Raw genomic sequence first — 19576 nt, 5'->3', positions numbered from 1 at the left:
CGCGGCTCCGCTCCGTACACCTCGTACACACGCGGCTCCGCTCCGTACACCTCGTACACACGCGGCTCCGCTCCGTACGCCTCGTACACACGCGGCTCCTCTCCGTACGCCTCGTACACACGCGGCTCCGCTCCGTACACACGCGACTTCGCTCCGTACACCTCTTACACATGCGACTTCGCTCCGTACACCTCGTACACACGCGGTTCCGCTCCGTACACCTCGTACACACGGCTCCGCTCCGTACACCTCGTACACACGCGGCTCCGCTCCGTACACCTCGTACACACACGGCTCTGCTCCGTACGCCTCGTACACACACGGCTCCGCTCCGTACACCTCGTACACACGTGGCTCTGCTCCGTACACCTCGTACACGCGCGGCTCCGCTCCGTACACCTCGTACACACGCGGCTCTGCTACATCCACACTGTAAACCCCTCCTGACCCCACACATAAACTTCAGCTCATCCAGCACCATGACAACCAGCACAGCAGAGTCCTGCATCCACTGAGGCCCCTGATCATGTGACCCCTGACTCCTCCCCTCCTGTGACCTCATCACAGGTCCTGTGCGCACAGAGCAGCCATATATGTGGTGGCGGCTCTGCAGGTGGAGGTATGTGGAGATTCCCCATTATTGGCGCATTCACCCCGAGGGTGGTTTGCACGTTAATGACCGGGCCAATTTTTACAATTCTGACCACTGTCACTTTATGAGGTAATTACTCTGAAACGCTTCAACGGATCCCCCTGATTCTGAGATTGTTTTTCGGGACATATTGTACTTCATGATTGTGGTAAAATTTCTTCGATATCACTTGCGTTTATTTGTGAAAAAAATTGAAATTTGGTGAAAATTTAGAGAATTTTGCAATTTTCAAAATTTGAATTTTTATGCCCTTAAATCAGAGAGATATGTCACACAAAATAGTTAATAAATAACATTTCCCACATGTCTACTTTACATCAGCACAGTTTTGGATCCAAAATTTTTTTTTGTTAGGGAGCTATAAGGGTTAAAAGTCGACCAGCGATTTCTCATTTTTACAACAAAATTTACAAAACCATTTTTTTAGGGACCACATCACATTTGAAGTGACTTTGAGGGGTCTATATGACAGAAAATACCCAAAAGTGACACCATTCTAAAAACTGCAACCCTCAAGGTGCTCAAAACTACATTTACATTCACGTGCTTCACAGGATTTTTTGGAATGGGGAAGAAAAAAATGAACATTTAACTTATTTCACAAAAATGTTACTTTAGGCCCAATTTTTTTATTTTCGCAGGGGTAACAGGAAAAAATGGACAAAATTTGTTGTGCAATTTCCCCTGAGTACGCAGATAGTGGGGAAAAACCACTGCTTGGGCGCACGGCAGGGTTCGGAAGGGAAGGAACGCCATTTGACTTTTTGAATGTAAAATTTGCGTGAATAATTAGAGGACGCCATGTCGCATTTGGGGAGCCCCTGATGTGCCTAAACAGTGGAAACCCCCAGAAGTGACACAATTTTGGAAACTAGACCCCTCAGGGAACTTATCTAGATGTGTGGTGAACACCTTGAACCCCCCAGGTGCTTCACAGAAGTTTATAACATGGAGCTGTGAAAATAAAAAAATCAAACTTTTTCCACAAAAATTATGTTTTAGCCCTAATTTTTATATTTTCACAAGGGTAAGAGGAGAAAATGGACCCCAAAAACTTTTGTGCAATTTCTCCTGAGTACGCCGATACCCCATATGTGGGGAAAATACAGTGTTTGGGCGCACGGCAGAGTTCAGAAGGGAAGGAGCACTGTGTGACTTTTTGAACGCAAAATTGGCTGGAATTGAGAGCGGACGCCATGTCGCATTTGTAGAGCCCCTGATGTGCCTAAATAGTGGAAACCCCATCACAAGTGACCCCATTTTGGAAACTACACCCCTCCAGGATTTTTTCAAGGGGTGTAGTGAACATTTTGAACCCAGAAGTACGACACAGAATTTGATAGCATTAGGTCATCATATTGAATAAGCTGTCATCAGTCTTGAGTAGAGATGAGCGTTGTTCTACTCGAACTGTTCGCCAATCTCAAATTCGAGCTGTTTTGGGCGGTGTTCGAGCCGGTCGGCGAACACGAACAATTTGAGAAAAATTCGGCTGTTCGAGGTTATGTTCGATAACTGTTCGTGCACCAAAATCATAACTGGATTTTTTCTCAGTAATGATGAAAATTAATGTTAATACGCAGTTTGAGTGTACAGCGGGGCGGGGGGAGGGGCAGGGGATGGATCTCTGCAGGAACAATGAAGATCTCCATTTTTTTTTCTCTTTCCCGCATTTGCAGTGGGGAGGTGCAATCTGTCAGCCTATCAGCAGCGCACACACGGAGCGAAGTGCTTTTTTTCACACAAGCAAGGGCATGTGTGATTGGCAGTGTATGTCACATGTCCTTGCCCTATAAGACCAAGCCATTTTCCCCGTCGCCACCATTTTCTCACTGCTGCAGCTGCGTGTTAGACGGCACCGCTGTTGCTGTGTGCGCTATACCTTGTTAATTTCAAGCCAATTTTCGCACAAATCTACAGATAGCTTGGGAGTAGGGAAGAGTTGTGATTGCAGTCCTTTTAAGGACTAGGTTACAGCATTTCCTACGACTTTTATCAGGCAGGTCTGTGCTCTTAAATAGATAGATTGTGGGAGTAAAGACTAATTGTAATTGGAGTCCTTTTCAGGACTAGGTTACATCAGTTCCTATCAGTTTTTGCCAGGCAGGTCTGTGCCAGTGCTGTGCAAGTTTTTTTCACAGCATTTGGCTGAATCTAGCAAAGCTAATCCTTTTTGGCCTATTGCAGAGTGTGTTAGTCAGTGGAGTAGCCTATCTGTGTTGCAAGATATACCACCTGTGTATAGAATACCAATTTTTTTACTGCACCTAGTGAAGTAAGATCTTTTGGGCATAGCATCATTCTATTAGTCCATCTATACTGACCTCCATCAGGTTGCAAACTGAATATAATTTTTTTCTGCATCTAGCTCTGAAAAAATATTTGGGCTTCTAGCGGTGTGTGGGACTTGGTCTATTAGTCCATCTATACTGACCTCCATCAGGTTGCAAATTAAAAATAATTTTTTTCTGCATCTAGCTCTGAAAAAATATTTGGGCTTCTAGCAGTGTGTGGGACTTGGTCTATTAGTCCATCTATACTGACCTCCATCAGGTTGCAAATTAAAAATAATTTTTTTCTGCATCTAGCTCTGAAAAAATATTTGGGCTTCTAGCAGTGTGTGGGACTTGGTCTATTAGTCCATCTATACTGACCTCCATCAGGTTGCAAATTAAAAATAATTTTTTTCTGCATCTAGCTCTGAAAAAATATTTGGGCTTCTAGCAGTGTGTGGGACTTGGTCTATTAGTCCATCTATACTGACCTCCATCAGGTTGCAAATTAAAAATAATTTTTTTCTGCATCTAGCTCTGAAAAAATATTTGGGCTTCTAGCAGTGTGTGGGACTTGGTCTATTAGTCCATCTATACTGACCTCCATCAGGTTGCAAATTAAAAATAATTTTTTTCTTCATTTATCTCTGAAAAAATATTTGGGCTTCTAGCAGCGTGTGGGACTTGTTCTATTAGTCCATCTATACTGACCTCCATCAGGTTGCAAATTAAAAATAATTTTTTTCTGCATGTAGCTCTGAAAAAATATTTGGGCTTCTAGCAGTGTGTGGGACTTGGTCTATTAGTCCATCTATACTGACCTCCATCAGGTTGCAAATTAAAAATAATTTTTTTCTGCATCTAGCTCTGAAAAAATATTTGGGCTTCTAGCAGTGTGTGGGACTTGGTCTATTAATCCATCTATACTGACCTCCATCAGGTTGCAAATTGAATAAAAAAATTTTCTGCATCTAGCTCTGAAAAAATATTTGGGCTTCTAGCAGTGTGTGGGACTTGGTCTATTAGTCCATCTATACTGACCTCCATCAGGTTGCAAATTGAATAAAAAAATTTTCTGCATCTAGCTCTGAAAAAATATTTGGGCTTCTAGCAGTGTGTGGGACTTGGTCTATTAGTCCATCTATACTGACCTCCATCAGGTTGCAAATTGAATAAAAAAATTTTCTGCATCTAGCTCTGAAAAAATATTTGGGCTTCTAGCGGTGTGTGGGACTTGGTCTATTAGTCCATCTATACTGACCTCCATCAGGTTGCAAATTAAAAATAATTTTTTTCTGCATCTAGCTCTGAAAAAATATTTGGGCTTCTAGCAGTGTGTGGGACTTGGTCTATTAGTCCATCTATACTGACCTCCATCAGGTTGCAAATTAAAAATAATTTTTTTCTGCATCTAGCTCTGAAAAAATATTTGGGCTTCTAGCAGTGTGTGGGACTTGGTCTATTAGTCCATCTATACTGACCTCCATCAGGTTGCAAATTAAAAATAATTTTTTTCTTCATTTATCTCTGAAAAAATATTTGGGCTTCTAGCAGCGTGTGGGACTTGGTCTATTAGTCCATCTATACTGACCTCCATCAGGTTGCAAATTAAAAATAATTTTTTTCTGCATCTAGCTCTGAAAAAATATTTGGGCTTCTAGCAGTGTGTGGGACTTGGTCTATTAGTCCATCTATACTGACCTCCATCAGGTTGCAAATTAAAAATAATTTTTTTCTGCATCTAGCTCTGAAAAAATATTTGGGCTTCTAGCAGTGTGTGGGACTTGGTCTATTAGTCCATCTATACTGACCTCCATCAGGTTGCAAATTAAAAATAATTTTTTTCTTCATTTATCTCTGAAAAAATATTTGGGCTTCTAGCAGCGTGTGGGACTTGTTCTATTAGTCCATCTATACTGACCTCCATCAGGTTGCAAATTAAAAATAATTTTTTTCTGCATCTAGCTCTGAAAAAATATTTGGGCTTCTAGCAGTGTGTGGGACTTGGTCTATTAGTCCATCTATACTGACCTCCATCAGGTTGCAAATTAAAAATAATTTTTTTCTTCATTTATCTCTGAAAAAATATTTGGGCTTCTAGCAGCGTGTGGGACTTGTTCTATTAGTCCATCTATACTGACCTCCATCAGGTTGCAAATTAAAAATAATTTTTTTCTGCATCTAGCCCAGCCAATAGTTTTGGCCTAATACCACAGTTTGGCCACTCAGCTCTGCTCGGTTACCATCCATTGTTTTTTTGTGCAAACAACTCCAGAGTTGTGAATTAGTTAACCACCAAAATGAGTGGAAAAAGGCCTGCTGCTGGTGGAAAGGGGAATAGGCGTGTTGGGAAGGGGAAAAAAGGTTGTGTCCGTGGGGTAGGTGCAGAAGAAAGACCATCTTCCAGCCAAACTAAAATGTCTACTTCTTTTAGCGGACAATGTGATAAGATCCCTTTCTTACGGCCACGCCAATCGCTACAAATTCCAGATGAGGCACAAAAACAGCAGGTGCTTCAACGGATATCAAGTGCTCCTTTAAGTGGGCTCTCCTCCACATCAACTTCAACATCACAAATACTCCAGTCCTCAAAGGTGTCACCCAAATCGCACTTGCTTCCTCACAGCTCCCAAATCTCCAGCTGCCCGTCTGAGTATGAGGTAGAACAGATGGTTGAGTCTGCAGAGCTGTTTACTCATACTATAGCCTGGGAATCAGAGGTCGACTCCAGCGCTTCTGTGAATCCAGACGAGGAAATGATCTGCACTGATGCCCAGAATCTTTATGAGTCGGATCCAGGACCAGACGCAGAAGGTTCTGACCATAATGTAGACCCTCATTCCCAAACTGTAACTCCTGTTGGTGGAGACAATGAGGAAGACGATGATAAGACTCAAATACCTGATTGGAGCGACAACTTTAGTTTTTTATCAGGGCAGGAACAGGTTGGTTCTGAGGACGACGGGTGTGATAACGCACAGGGTGATGATGATGAGGTTGGAGATCCCACTTACTGTCAGCCCACAGTCAGCCAAGAGATGAGGTCAGCAGAGGAGGTGGAGGAAGATGCTAGTGACGACGAGGTCAGGTTGCGCCTTCCTGGACAGAGACGTAGTACTGGAAGCACGTCAACAACTGCATCCTCAAACACAACTCTGCCTCTGACCACAAGTCGTGGTGGCTCTTCAGGTCGCATGGGTGCTAAGCCTTGCATAGCCTGGGCATTTTTTCAGATCGATAAAGATGACCCAACTCGTGTTATCTGTAACATTTGTCAGCAAAAGCTAAGTAGAGGCCAAAAAATACATAGTTTGAGTACTTCATGCATGAACCGGCACATGGACATGAAGCATAAGTTGCAGTGGGAAGCTCAGTGTGCTACAATGCGGCCTAGCCGGCCGGGCCAACCACCGTCTGCCATATCTTGTGCATCCGCGGCCTCTTCATCCTCTGTGACTGGGGGGACAGCAGTCACACCTGTTTTGGGGCGCAGACCTGCCACCTCTTTACCCGCAACAGCCAGCGTGATTGGCAGGTCATCATTTTCTTTGGAGGTGGTAACACCAGCTGGTGTTGAGCGCTGTCCGACATCGATAGCACCACCTTTGGATCAAGGCAACCTAACATGTCCGCCTGCATCTTCCTCACAGACCGGCAGTTTGCCGGGGACACCCTTATCAACCCCGTCTAAGCACAATAGCCAGCCCTCGGTCCCTCAGATGTGGACAAGTAAAAGACCATTTCCTCCTAGCCATGAGAAAGCTAAGAGGTTGAATTTCACCATCTGCAAGCTCTTGGCTACAGAAATGCTGCCTTTCCGCCTGGTGGACACAGAGGATTTTCGAGACCTTATGTCCGTCGCAGTGCCCCAGTACCAGATGCCCAGTCGGCACTACTTCTCAAAGAAAGGTGTGCCTGCGCTCCACCAGCATGTCGCACACAACATCACCGCTTCTTTGAGAAACTCTGTGTGTGACAGGGTGCATTTCACCACAGACACTTGGACGAGTAGGCATGGACAGGGGCGTTACATGTCGCTGACTGGGCACTGGGTAACTATGGTGACAGCAGGACAAGGGGCTGCTGTCCAAGTCTTGCCGTCCCCACGAGTTGTGCGTCAATCCTCTTTATGTCAAAGTTCCTCCACTGCTTCTGCCTCCTCAACCTCCTCTCGGTCTTCCACCTGCACCCAAAGCCTGTCTGGTCATGCCACAAGCTTTCTAACTGCGCAGAAGGGATCCTGCACACCTCCTTACTATGCTGGCAGTAGGGCTCAACGTCATCAGGCCGTTTTTACATTGAAATGTCTGGGAAATGTGAGTCACACAGCTGAGGAGTTGTGGTCAGCTCTGGAGAACCAATTTCATGAATGGTTGTCTCCACTGGACCTGAAACCAGGGAAGGCCGTGTGCGACAATGCTGCAAACCTGGGTGCGGCCCTTCGCCGGGGCAATGTCACACACGTGCCTTGTATGGCTCACGTGTTGAACCTGGTTGTCCAGCAATTTTTAGCCCACTATCCCAGACTAGATGGCCTTCTGCAGAGGGCACGGTCGCTGTGTGCTCACTTCCGCCGATCGCATCCCGCAGCTCAGCGACTTACATCTCTACAGAAGTCGTTGGGCCTGCCACTTCACCGGCTAAAATGCGATGTGCCTACCCGGTGGAATTCAACTCTGCACATGTTGCAGCGACTGTGGCAGCACCGACAAGCCCTGGTGCAATACGTTCTGACGTATAGCCTGGGCCAACGAGATTCAGAGGTGGGGCAAATCACGCTGGAGGAGTGGTCTCAGATCAGGAACCTATGCACCCTTCTGCACAGTTTTGAAATGGCGACGAAGATGTTTAGTGCTGACGATGCCATTATCAGCATGACTATTCCGGTGATTTACATGCTGGAGCACATGTTAAACAGAATTCGGAGTCAGGTGGTGGCACAAGAGGAGGTGGAGGAAGTAGAGGAGGAGGAGTTGTATGCGGAAGGGCTAACATCTGCAAGGTCCAGACGGTCGGCAGCACCAAGGCGGCAGGCATGTGAGGGTGGGGGAGATGGTTTTACCAGGGCGCATGGTAGCAGCCAAACTAGTGAGGAAGGTGCAGGAGCCCAGGAAGAAGTGGAGGACGAACTGATGGAAGACTCATCAGATGAGGGAGACCTTGATCACATTTCTGTTGTGCGAGGTTGGGGGGAGAGGACAGAGGAAGGAAGCATGATTGTTACCTCGCCACCAACACAACAGGGACTTGGTGCTCCTGGATGCGCAACACACATGAGTGCCTTCTTGCTGCACTACCTGCAACATGACCCTCGAATTGTGAGAATTAGAAATAATCCTAACTACTGGGTTGCCACACTGTTAGATCCCCGGTACAAAAGTAAATTTGCAGAAATTATTCCTGCCATAGAAAGGGATGCACGCATGCAGGAGTATCAGCAGAGACTGTTGCAGAATCTTACATGTGCTTTTCCACAAAATACCAGTGGTGCACGTAGTGAATCTCACAGTTCCAACTTGCCAACCGTGGGACCGTCAAGTGTTCAGCACTCAAACCGTAACAGAACCACAGTATCTGCTGGTAACATCAATTTTGCGGAATCATTTCACCACTTTTTTAGCCCATCCTTTGCAAGGCCACAGGAGACAAGAAGTCTGACACATAGTCAACGCCTAGAGACGATGGTACAGGAGTATCTCCAAGTAAACATTGAAGCCACGACTGTGTCACTGGACCCTTGCTCTTTTTGGGCTTCCAATCTGGATAAATGGCCGGAGCTAGCCACTTACGCCTTGGAGATCTTGTCATGCCCCGCAGCCAGCGTTCTGTCTGAACGTGTGTTCAGCGCTGCTGGTGGTGTGCTGACAGATAAGCGCACGCGGCTCTCCACTGATAATGTAGACAGACTCACGTTCATAAAGATGAACAAATCATGGATCCGAAACGACTTTTCTACCCCTGTGTCATCCTGGGGAGAGTAAAAGCTTGATGATTGGTTAAAATCACCCTACCAACCGTTTTAAGCTTTCAAATTACTAATCATGTTTATCTGTATCTTGACTGGAAAATAATTTGGGCTTTGTAGCAGTGTGCAGCACTGATCCTATTAGGCCATCTATAATAAGCTTCACCAGATTTAAAATTAAAAATAATTTTTAGCTGCATCTAGCCCGGAAAATAATTTTGGGGCTCCGAGATGCGCAAGACACATAAGTGCCTTCTTGCTGCACTACCTGCAGCATGACCCTCATATTGTCAGAATTCGAAGTAATCATGACTACTGGGTTGCCACACTCTTAGATCCCCCAAACTTTTCGATCAACCTTTTCATTTTAATAAAGACCAAAAAAATGGTCATTTTTGAAATTATAAGCATTAGCAGGTTGTTAGAAACTGAAATCAAACAGTTTTCAACTCAAAACTTTATTCTAGGTGATGTTACATTTTCACATAGGACCCCTTGTTCGAAAGGAGCTTCTGAACTCTCTCGTCCATTGAATTTGTCAGGTTTTGGATGGTTTCTGCTTCAATTGTTTTGCATGAGGACAGAATACCCTCCCAGAGCTGTTGCTTAGATGTGAACTGCCTCCCGCCATCATAGACACTCCTTTTAATGATGCTCCAAAGGTTCTGAATGGGGTAGAGGTCAGGGGAGCATGGGGGTCACACCATAAGTTTGTCCCCTTTTATGCCCATATCAGCCAGAGATGCAGATGTTTTATGTGCAGCATGAGATGGTGCATTATCATGCAGAAAAATGATCTTGCTGTGAAATACACAGTTCTTCTTCTTGAACCATGGCAGGAAGTGCTGTTTGAGAAAATCCACATACATTATGGAGTTCATCTTTAGCGCCTTCAGGGATCCTAAAGGGGCCGACAATCTTTCTCCCCATGATTCCAGCCCAAAACATTACTCCACCTCCTCCTTGTTGGCGCTGTAGCCGTGTTTGCGTGGGGTGTCCATCAACCAGCCATCCTCCACTCCATTCATCTGGACCATCGAGCGCTGCACGGCACTCATCCGTGAACAAAACAGTTTTGAAATCAGTCTTCATGTAATGTTTGGCCCACTGGAGCCGTTTCTGCTTGTGTGAAGTGGATAGAGGAGGTCGACAGGATGGCATATGCACAGCTGCAAACCTCTGAAGGACCCTGCATCTTGTTGTTCGGGGGACGTTGGAGGCACAAGCAGCTTCAAAAACTTGTCTGCTGCTATGACAAGGCTTTTTTGCCGCTGCTGTTTCAACCTGACGTAATTGCCTGTAGGAAAGAGTCCTCAATTTGCCCTTATCAGCACGCACACGTGTGTACTGTGAATCAGCTACATACTTCTTGATTGCCAAGACACTTCATCCTGATCATCGCACAATGTTGATTGTAGTCATGCCTTGACCTAAACACTCCACAATTTGTTGCTTCTCAGCAGCCGACACATCCTTTTTCTTTCCCATTTTGGCAGAAAATGTAGGCTGCTTAATAATGTGAGAGAGCCTTCTTAAGTAGTCTTGCCTTTCATTGGACACACCTGCCAAACTAATTAGCACAGGTGTCTGCAATTGCTTACAGTGATATAAAGAGCCCTGACACACATCACCATCAATGAGTTTAACTGACAAACAAACAAATTCTTCCCTTATCACTCCTAAACACTTTTTGCATAATAATTTGGAACGCGGTGTACATGTGCTTTTCCACAAAACACCAGTGGTTCACGTAGTGAATCTTACAGTTCTAACTTGCCAACCGTGGTCTGTATGGAATTGTTCAATAAAGGGCCCAAAATTAAGATAACATAGATGGGAGAGGTCTCTATGAATAGGAATTCCTAAGTATTTGATACCCTGTGAGGGCCAGGCAAAGGGAAAGTTGGACTGGATGGAATCCTATATGGATTTAGGGAGGGAGACATCGAGGGCCTCAGACTTCGCTGCATTGATTTTAAAATTTTACCATGTAACAAAGTGATCTATTTCAGCCATAACAGCAGGGATGGATATATGTGATTGAGTGATATATACTAGGACATCATCAGCAAATAGAGAGCACTTGTACTCGGTGCCTCCCACCTCAATCCACCTAATATTGGGGTTATGGCGAATTGATGAGAGCAGGTGCTCCGTCACTAGGATGTATAAGAGAGGGGACAGAGGACATCCCTGCCTTGTCCCATTGGTGATTGTGAAAGGTGATGAAAATGTTCTGACGCACCCCCTGGGCCTTGGGACACCCGGAGCCGGACCCTTTTTGGTGGATGCTGGTGGTTGTAGTCTTCGTGGCGGCGATCCGGTTCCGTGGCTCAGGGCGGTCAAACCAGTGGCGGAACTATTTATGTGGTTTTGATGTTTAAATGTCCGACTACGCCACCCGTGGATTGCGGTCAGAGTGAACCGCCGCTACAGGGCAGACCGCTAAGGCTGGTGTTGTGGGTGCAGCAGAGCGTAGCATAACTCCCCACGGAAGGAGTATAGCCTCAGGGCAGTGTATGCGGAGGATGGGGGTGATGGTGCAGGGCAGCAGCAGTAACGACACGGAGTCAGTGATGCAGTTCAGGGCCTTTACTCACAGTTCTTATTATCCAGACCACGTCTGCAGGTAACGGCTGCCCACGTCGTACTGTGCTCACCAGGTGAGGGGCTCAGACAACTCCCAGATAACTTTGGAGCGCTTCACAGGACCCCCTTTGTGTGTCCTTTGTCTGGCCTTTCTTACCAACACTTCTGTCCGGCTGCCTCGGGCCTCCTCTTGGTAAACTTGGCGCCAGTTTCCCTGACCCTATGTGGTGCCTTCCTAGCGGGTGGAGCAAGGGGCTGCGCCACATAAAATGTCAGAGCCTCCGGTTTCTAGCTGAGGGTCGTTTCCTGCCTCCACTAGTTCGGGGACCGGTCTCCCCCTTTGGCCTGACCCCTCCACGCAGGTGGATTCGGGCGTGCGGTGGCGACTCGCCCGTCCGCACCCCTGGGATCCCTTCATTCCTCGTTCCTGGAGCCTTCTCCGCTCCTCTTCCTTCCTTCTCCCTCTTGCAGGCCTGGGCCTCTGTTACTAGGCCCGCCTCCGGAGCAGAGCTCATGCAGAGCCCCTGCTCCCTGCCACTTCTGCTCAGACTTCTCTGCACTGAACTAAGATGGTGCCCACCTTTTATACTCCCTTCTCAATGCACCCAGGAACTGCTTCCTCCCTGCTCCTGCACTGCAGGGTTCCCCTTCCTCAGTGTTCCCTCCCCCCACTCCAGCCAGGGACAGGGACTGTCGTGCCCATCTCAGGGGCATATTGGTCGCCCTGCCCCACGGCAATGTGGTGTAATGCATGCAGGTGTCGGGTCCTGATCCACACTCCATCCTTATCTGAGAGTGAGATATCACACCTCTGGGTGAGGTGCAATACGTCTGTAGCAACCGAGCCCTCGGTGCTACAGTTCCATTTATCTTCAGCCTAGGTGACGTATTGTGATACAGGGCCGTGATTTTGGCTATAAAAGGGTCCCCTAGACCCCTACCCCAAGCTTTTTAAGAGAATCATATATGGCGTGCCAGGAGACTCTATGGAATGCTTTCTCAGCATCCAACGAGAGTATCTACTTACAAATTTTTAACTGCATCTAGCCCAGGAAATACTTTGTGCCTAGTAGCAGTGTCTGCTAGTCAGCGGATTATCCCGGCTGTTAAGCAAGCTACACCACCTGTAGTTTGGACACTTAATTTTTTCAAAGGAAATGCTTCGGGACCACGGGATACTTAGTGAAGAGCATCAGGAGGCACCCAAAGGCATAGGGGCTGGGACTGGCACTAGGATGCCTTGCGGTGGACAGCCGAGCTCGATCCTTATAAAAGCTTTTTAACTGCAGCAGCTTTAGTGGACGCTACTGGAGCTGGAATTACGCGGCTGCTGGCATGAGACTTGCCCTCCAATAGATCCTTGTAAATGGATTTAAAGTGTATTCATTCAAATTAGAGGGACAATTTAAATTAAAAAGCTTAGAGCTGCCTCCACCACAGGGGGGCTCTCTCGACCCACCAGCGGACAGGCACCAGTATTGGGAGAGGGGGGCTGGCCGTCAGGGTTCACCGCGGCTCTGGCACAAACCCGGCGACACGGAGGTGGCACGGGCAGGAGCGGACTGGCCGTCTCGGCTTCTCACTTTTTGGATTTTAGAAGGGCATGACATGCCTATATCTGTGTCTCCCCCTCCTTTTACTCCTCCACCTCTTTTCTTTTCGCATGACTATATGTACTTGTCACTTTTCCATGTGTTAGTTGTGTCTTCTGAGCAGTTTGTCAGCTTTTGGACACCTTTGAAGGTGTTTTCTATGTGTTTCTATGTGTTTTTGTTTGCCTGCCATTGGTTTTAACGGTGTTCGAAGGTGTTCGACGAACAGTTCGACGAACAGTTCGGCGAACACACGGGTGTTCGACGAACCGAACCGAACTCGAACACTACGGGGGTGGCTCAACACTAGTCTTGAGCGCAAGTGCTCGCTACTTGAGTTTGCACCAGGTACTCAGGTGTGCAGTAACATGCTTGAGTCCCCGCCCCGCATGTTTCACGGTTATTTGACACCCAAAAAAAACACGCGGGGTTCGCTCATGCATGGCAGGCAATCCCCGCGAGTTTTTTTTGGCCGCTAAGCATATGGGGCGGAAACTCAAGCATGTTATTCAAGCACCCGCGATACTCAGTGCATACCCAAGCACCCGGCACTCAACACTAGTCACCATATCGTCATCATTTTTATTTTTATTTTTTTTTACTTATGAAAAAATCCCAACCCTAGCACAACCCTAACCCTAGAGTTTATTTTTTACGCCGTTCCTCGTGCGGTATAAGTGATTAGACGACTTTATTCTTATCGGGTTTTTATGATTGACAGCTGTCACACACTAAAGACGCATTTTTTTGCAAAGACTATTTTTTGCATCGCCATATTTTGAGAGCTATAATTTTTCCATATTTCGGCCGACAGAGTCATGTGACGGCTTGTTTTTTGCGGAACGAGTTGATGTTTTTATTGGTGCCATTTTCAGGCATGTGACATTTTTTGATCACTTTCTATTCTGATTTTTGGGAGGCAGAATAAACAAAAACCAACAATTCAGGAATTGTTTTTTTTTTTTATGCCGTTCCGCGTATGGTGAAATTGATAATGCAGCTTTATTCTTCGGGTCAGTACATTTACAGCGGTACCACATTTATATAATTTTTTTATGTTTTGGCGCTTTTACACAATAAAAACTATTTTATAAAAAAAAAGAATTTTTTTGTATCGCTTTATTCTGAGAGCTCTAACTTTTTTTATTTTTTCGGCTGATGGAGCTGTATGGCGGCTTGTTTTTTGCAGGACAAGATGAAGTTTTCAGCGGTACCATTTTTATTTACATTCGTTTGTTTGCTCGCGTTTTATTCCATTTTTTGTTTGGTTTTATGATGATAAAGCATCATTTTTTGCTTCTTTTTTTTATTTTTTTTTACAGTGTTCACTAAAGGGGTTAACTAGTGAGACAGTTTTATAGGTCAGGTCGTTCCGGACGCGGCGATACTAAATAAGTTTACTTTTTATTGTTTTGTTTTTTTCATAATAATATTTATTGATGGGTATATTATATTTTTATTTTTTGGGTATTATTTTTTTCATCTTTTTTTTTTTAATATTTTTACAATTTTTTTTCTTTTACATTGTCCTATTATGGGACTTTCACTTTTTGCAGCCTGATCGGCTGTATAGCACAGAGAGCAGCAGCAGCTCCCTATGCTATGCAGCCTGTCAGCGCTGCACCCAGGGAGGTTACTTTGGTCATGCACTGCGCATGACCAAAGTAACTTCCTGCCTCCTGTTGACCCGGATGTTGTCATGACGACATCCGAGACCAGACTCAGATGCCACGGGACGCCGGGAGAGGAGGTGAGTACCGATGCTTAGTTCCGCAATGCTGCAATCAACTTCAATCGCAGCATTGTGGGAGCTGGCACATAGCACCGGCTGTCAGCTGTGACCATCAGCTGACACCCGGCGGCGATCGCCCCGCACTGCTTGTGTGCGGGCTCCATCGCCACACGCGTAATAGTACATAGCTGGTCTATAAAGCCCAGGGCGCAGCTACGTACTATTACGGGCAAGGACGTAAAGGGGTTAATACTAGAAATATATTACTCAGGGGATATCGCAGCCAATTCCCACAAGAATAATCCTGGGAACACAGAATTAGATGATTATTTCTCAGCAGTTTCTATAGGACTTAATACATTTCTGATTCTGGAGAGTAATATAAATACTGCAGAGAACAGAGGAATAAAGTTCAGAGAAGAAGCTTCATAGAAGGACATGGAAGTTACAGATGTCATTTAACCCTTTGGGCAAAAGTGATTCCAGGGAGTAAATCCAGAACACGTCTCTGTAGAAGTTTACTGCGTTGTGATTGTGAATCCGCTGCGGTCGTCTCTTCTACCACCGACCATCGGAGATCAGAACTTTTATCACTATCTCCGAGAAATGTCTGGCCACGGTGGTCTCACCAAACTTCTGCTCTTCTTCATTCTTTTTCTTGCAGGGGCCGCAGTGGATTTCATCCTAGGTTCATAGAGCTGAATAGAGGAGCGATGTTCCTTCAGGCTGATTTCATTGATCATGACGTTTGTCCACTTTACCACAAGGGAACTTTACCGAGTAAATCACATCAGAACTGTAGCTGGTAAAAAAAACCACCAATATCCACAGGTGTCCCTTCTAATTGGTGGGAAAACTGTCACCTGTAATAATCCTCCAACAGTTCTGGCATGACAAACATGGAAAAGTGCCCCTTTATGGATCTGAAAGAAAGTCTGTTTAGATACTTTAGCGTAATAGTATCAGCTCTAATCAAATGGTTATATAGCGATTTACCCTGAAGATTCACAAATTGTGGGATGGTTTTAAAAATGTTATATTTAGGGTGTTTTTGTGAAGGATTCATGTATTGCTCCCATAGTACAGTGCCCCTTTCTTGGCCCCCACACACAGAATACTGTTCCCCTAGTACCGCCATCCACTCACACTCTGTATAATGTTCCCACAGTATCTCCATTCCCAATTGTATTTTTTGGGGGTGTTTTTCATGTAATATTTGGAAACCTACATGAAAATGCTAAAAAAAATCCTATCATATCCAGAGAAAAATATACATTGTATATGGAGAATTTGGCATCAAATACCTCCTGTCTTGGTGTTCTTACAAACAAGCTTTTATAATGTCTCAAACTTCTGTGTGTGAATCAGACCTGAGATCTAACATGATAGAAGATTACAGTCTGGGGAAGACGGGAAACATTCATATAGACGGCTGGTGGGGATGTAGTGGGTGACAGGACTCTGGCCAAATATGTTTCTGGAGCCATAGTAGAAGATGAAGATGTCGTCCTCCTCATGAAGTAGTTATTTCTCATGTCACGTGTAATGAATATCTCCTGCAGTATTACTAATGCCGATTCCAGTGTCGGTAAATGAGACGAGAATTAGCAATAAGGAAGATGAGTCTATGAGAAACGTATTCATCTGCAGACTCTGAGGAAGAAACTGCTTGTTGTCTGTGGCCTAAAATATATAGGTTTTATTAGTAGATGTAAAGAAGAAAACTAAATACTGTAAAATAATAAATCTCATATGTTTCCCTTATTATCTCTAGTGATTGTATTATTACACAAGATTTTTATGAATTTACATCGTCTCATTTTCCTATTCAGGTCTCTACAATATCGGATCCCCCTAAATAAGAAAATTTTTCTGATTCATTCATTAAGCATGGATATGGACAGGGACAAGATGGCGGAGAGGATATTACACCTCACCCTAGAGATCCTCTTCCGGCTTACTGGAGAGGTGAGAGATTCTGATGATATCACATTACACCATTGTTGTCTGGGAATAACAGATGGTCAGAACTGGAGAGGTGAGGACTCTGGAAATGTCTGTAGTCATATTTATTAATGTGTCTCTCCATAACCAGGATTACACAGTAGTGAAGAGGACCTCTAGTGAACGCTGTCAGGACCCTGTGTCTGAGGGATGGGGAAGACCCCTGAGCCCAATCACAGGGCCTCCACCTCACCCCCTGATACATGAGGACATCAATGACCAGAAGATCCTAGAACTCACCTACAAGATGATTGAGCTGCTGACTGGAGAGGTGACACTGCTGGGAATGCTGGGACATTATACAGTAATGCTATGAAGGGATCGGGGGATGACTCTACCATTGTATGTGTCAGGTTCCTATAAGGTGTCGGGATGTCGCTGTCTATTTCTCCATGGAGGAGTGGAAGTATTTAGAAGGACACAAAGATCTGTACAAGAACGTCATGATGGAGGTTCCCCAGCCCCTCACATCACCAGGTAATAGACAGGACTAAATACACACAGCCTATAATTATCTGTATGTAAAGAATGAATTCAGTCCCTGTATGTGTTTCCTCCAGATCTATCCAGTAAGAGGACAACACCAGAGAGATGTCCCCATCCTCTTCTTCCACAAGACTGTAAACCAGAAGATCCTAATGTTCCTCAGGATCATCAGGTAGATGGAGAGAAGATGTCATGAGATCTCCCCTATGATGTGTAGACGGCTGTGAAGGTCTTGTGTTCAGTCTTGTTTTATCCACCAGTATTATATGTTTTATACTTTGGTAATGAGAACGGTGGAGATGGCAGGATTAGAGCTGATCATAGATGGGACTTCTCCAGCTGTCTGTGACTTTTACGATATTTGTTTCAGGGTGAAGATCTGACCCATATTAATACTACAGAGACATATGTGAGGGATGATGAGCGGTGTAAAGAGGAGATTCCTACAGATAACCGCCAAAGTGAGTAGCAACCACTAAATGCAGAGAAGTCACAGATTCTTCTCAGATAATAGTGTAGAAAACTGCAACACTGGTGGAATAGGTGCGTAAGTAGGGCCCAAAGCCATTCAATATCAAATGAAACTTGGCACTCAAACAGGCATAATTATAAAGTATTTAATTGCAGTTCAACACAGGTACAATTGGTTTGGTCTTCAAGACCTTCATCAGTGTGTACTGCAGCATAAAAACAAAAAAAGTAAAAACTACATATATCAGACAAAAGCATAAAAAGTACTAGAAACAAACTGTTGTATTTCTGAAATTCATAATCATCTGAAAATCCAAAACATTGCAATAGAGTGCACATAATGACTGTATAATAAGTGTGACCTACCAGACTGCTAGGAATATAGTTAAAGGTAAAAGCAGGAAGGACACAGTGTCTCAGTGGAAAGACAGGATCTAGGGAGTCAAACAGCCATAAGAACATCAGCCCCATAGGGGTTATCCAATAGGGACCAGCAATTATATGTAGAAACATACCCAGTAGTGAGTGTAGGAAGTGTGACAGGCGTGGAACGTGGCATCCGCCGCTGGTTCCTAAGGTTGCCATGTCAAGGGAGGAGAAAGCCTAGTATATGTGGTCAGAGGGCGGGAACTAATGTCCCAGGAGACCAATCAGGGTGAACCGCTGGTGCAACGTTCCAAGAAGTGGAGAAAAGAATAATAAGCCTGGAAATGTGACAGGAGGTGAACAGGTGTAAGTAGAGCAGCCTGTGGGCCGTGGAGGATGATGATCAGTGAATAAAGAATACAAAATTAGTACCATGATAATGAAAGAAAATTAATCTCTCTTAAATGACATGCAAATACTGTGTCTCAAAACACATATATGTACACTCCAACAGTGAAAAAACTCAAGGTTAACAACAACAATGTGGTACATCTTATGCAGTTCTCCCTAAAATTATCACAGGACTGACAAATCATAATCCATATTGAGCCCCCTGGGGGTAAGGGCTTGAAGTTCATGGATCCAAAAGGCCTCCCTTCGGTAGGCGTACACGGTCACCTCTGCGAATAGTGGGAAGCACCTGTTCAATGACCTGGAACTTGAGTTGAGATTGGTTATGGCCTAATATAATGAAATGTTGTAGCAAGAGTAGTAGCAGATTCTTACATCTAATTGTGGACTTATGCTTGTGGTTGTGTTGTCTCACCAATGTATGCCAGACCACAAGGGAATTTAATGAGGTATACTGCGAAGTTGGTGTAACACGTAAAATACCCTTTAATCTGGTATTGTTTACTGGTATGGGGATGGTAAATGGTGTTCCCATGTAGGACGTTGTTGCATTGGTGGCACTGCAAGCAGGGGAAGGTCCCCCTCTTAGGGATTAGTAAAAAACGTTGTTTGACCCCTGTATGTGTGGGGCCCACGTCAGCACGAAGTAGTGAATCCTTGAGACTGGGTGCCCGTTTGAAACGTGGAAAAAATGGTTGTTGGAACTCTGGGATGTGGGGATAAGCGGATTGTAGAATGTTCCAATGCCTCCGGATGGTTTTGTGCAAGATGTATGGGAACGGATGGTAAGTGTGGACAACCAGACTCCGGTTCATGGGTTTAGGACTGGTGTGGGCTGAATATGTGTTATGTTGGTGTAGGATTTCGGGGGAATAGCCCCTTTTCTCAAATTTGTGGCACATATCCTGTAGCCTCTCTGAGCGTAATTGATCATTGCCACTATCCTATTTACCCGCTGGAGCTGGGATTTGGAATTGACTGTTTCATTTGTAAAGCGTGATTATTCTTAAAGTGTAAGAGACCAGTTAGATCGGT

At 45.1% G+C, this 19576-nt stretch overlaps 2 protein-coding genes across 3 annotated transcripts in view; both read left to right on the top strand.

The window, feature by feature from the left end:
• Positions 1-19576, top strand: part of LOC141220371 (uncharacterized) — a 324060-nt gene that overhangs the window by 119777 nt on the left and 184707 nt on the right. The window lies entirely within an intron of this gene.
• Positions 561-17999, top strand: LOC141220374 (oocyte zinc finger protein XlCOF29-like). Of its 2 annotated transcripts, none has more exons than XM_073666305.1 (6): positions 561-619; positions 16636-16771; positions 16899-17078; positions 17161-17284; positions 17368-17465; positions 17664-17999. In XM_073666305.1, exons 1-6 carry the CDS (start codon positions 594-596, stop codon positions 17760-17762), a joined length of 663 nt encoding a protein of 220 aa, XP_073522406.1. In that variant the 5' UTR covers positions 561-593; the 3' UTR covers positions 17763-17999. The 2 variants fall into 2 exon arrangements, with proteins under 2 accessions (XP_073522406.1, XP_073522407.1); XM_073666306.1 differs by having other exon boundaries at positions 596-721.

The sequence above is a fragment of the Phyllobates terribilis genome, unplaced genomic scaffold (genome assembly GCF_046119375.1).
Source record: "Phyllobates terribilis strain yellow unplaced genomic scaffold, ASM4611937v1 Scaffold_285__1_contigs__length_2463970, whole genome shotgun sequence".
NCBI lineage: Eukaryota > Metazoa > Chordata > Amphibia > Anura > Dendrobatidae > Phyllobates > Phyllobates terribilis.
The sequence above is the reverse complement of the archived record's forward strand: the minus strand, read 5'-3'. Positions and strand labels throughout refer to the sequence as shown.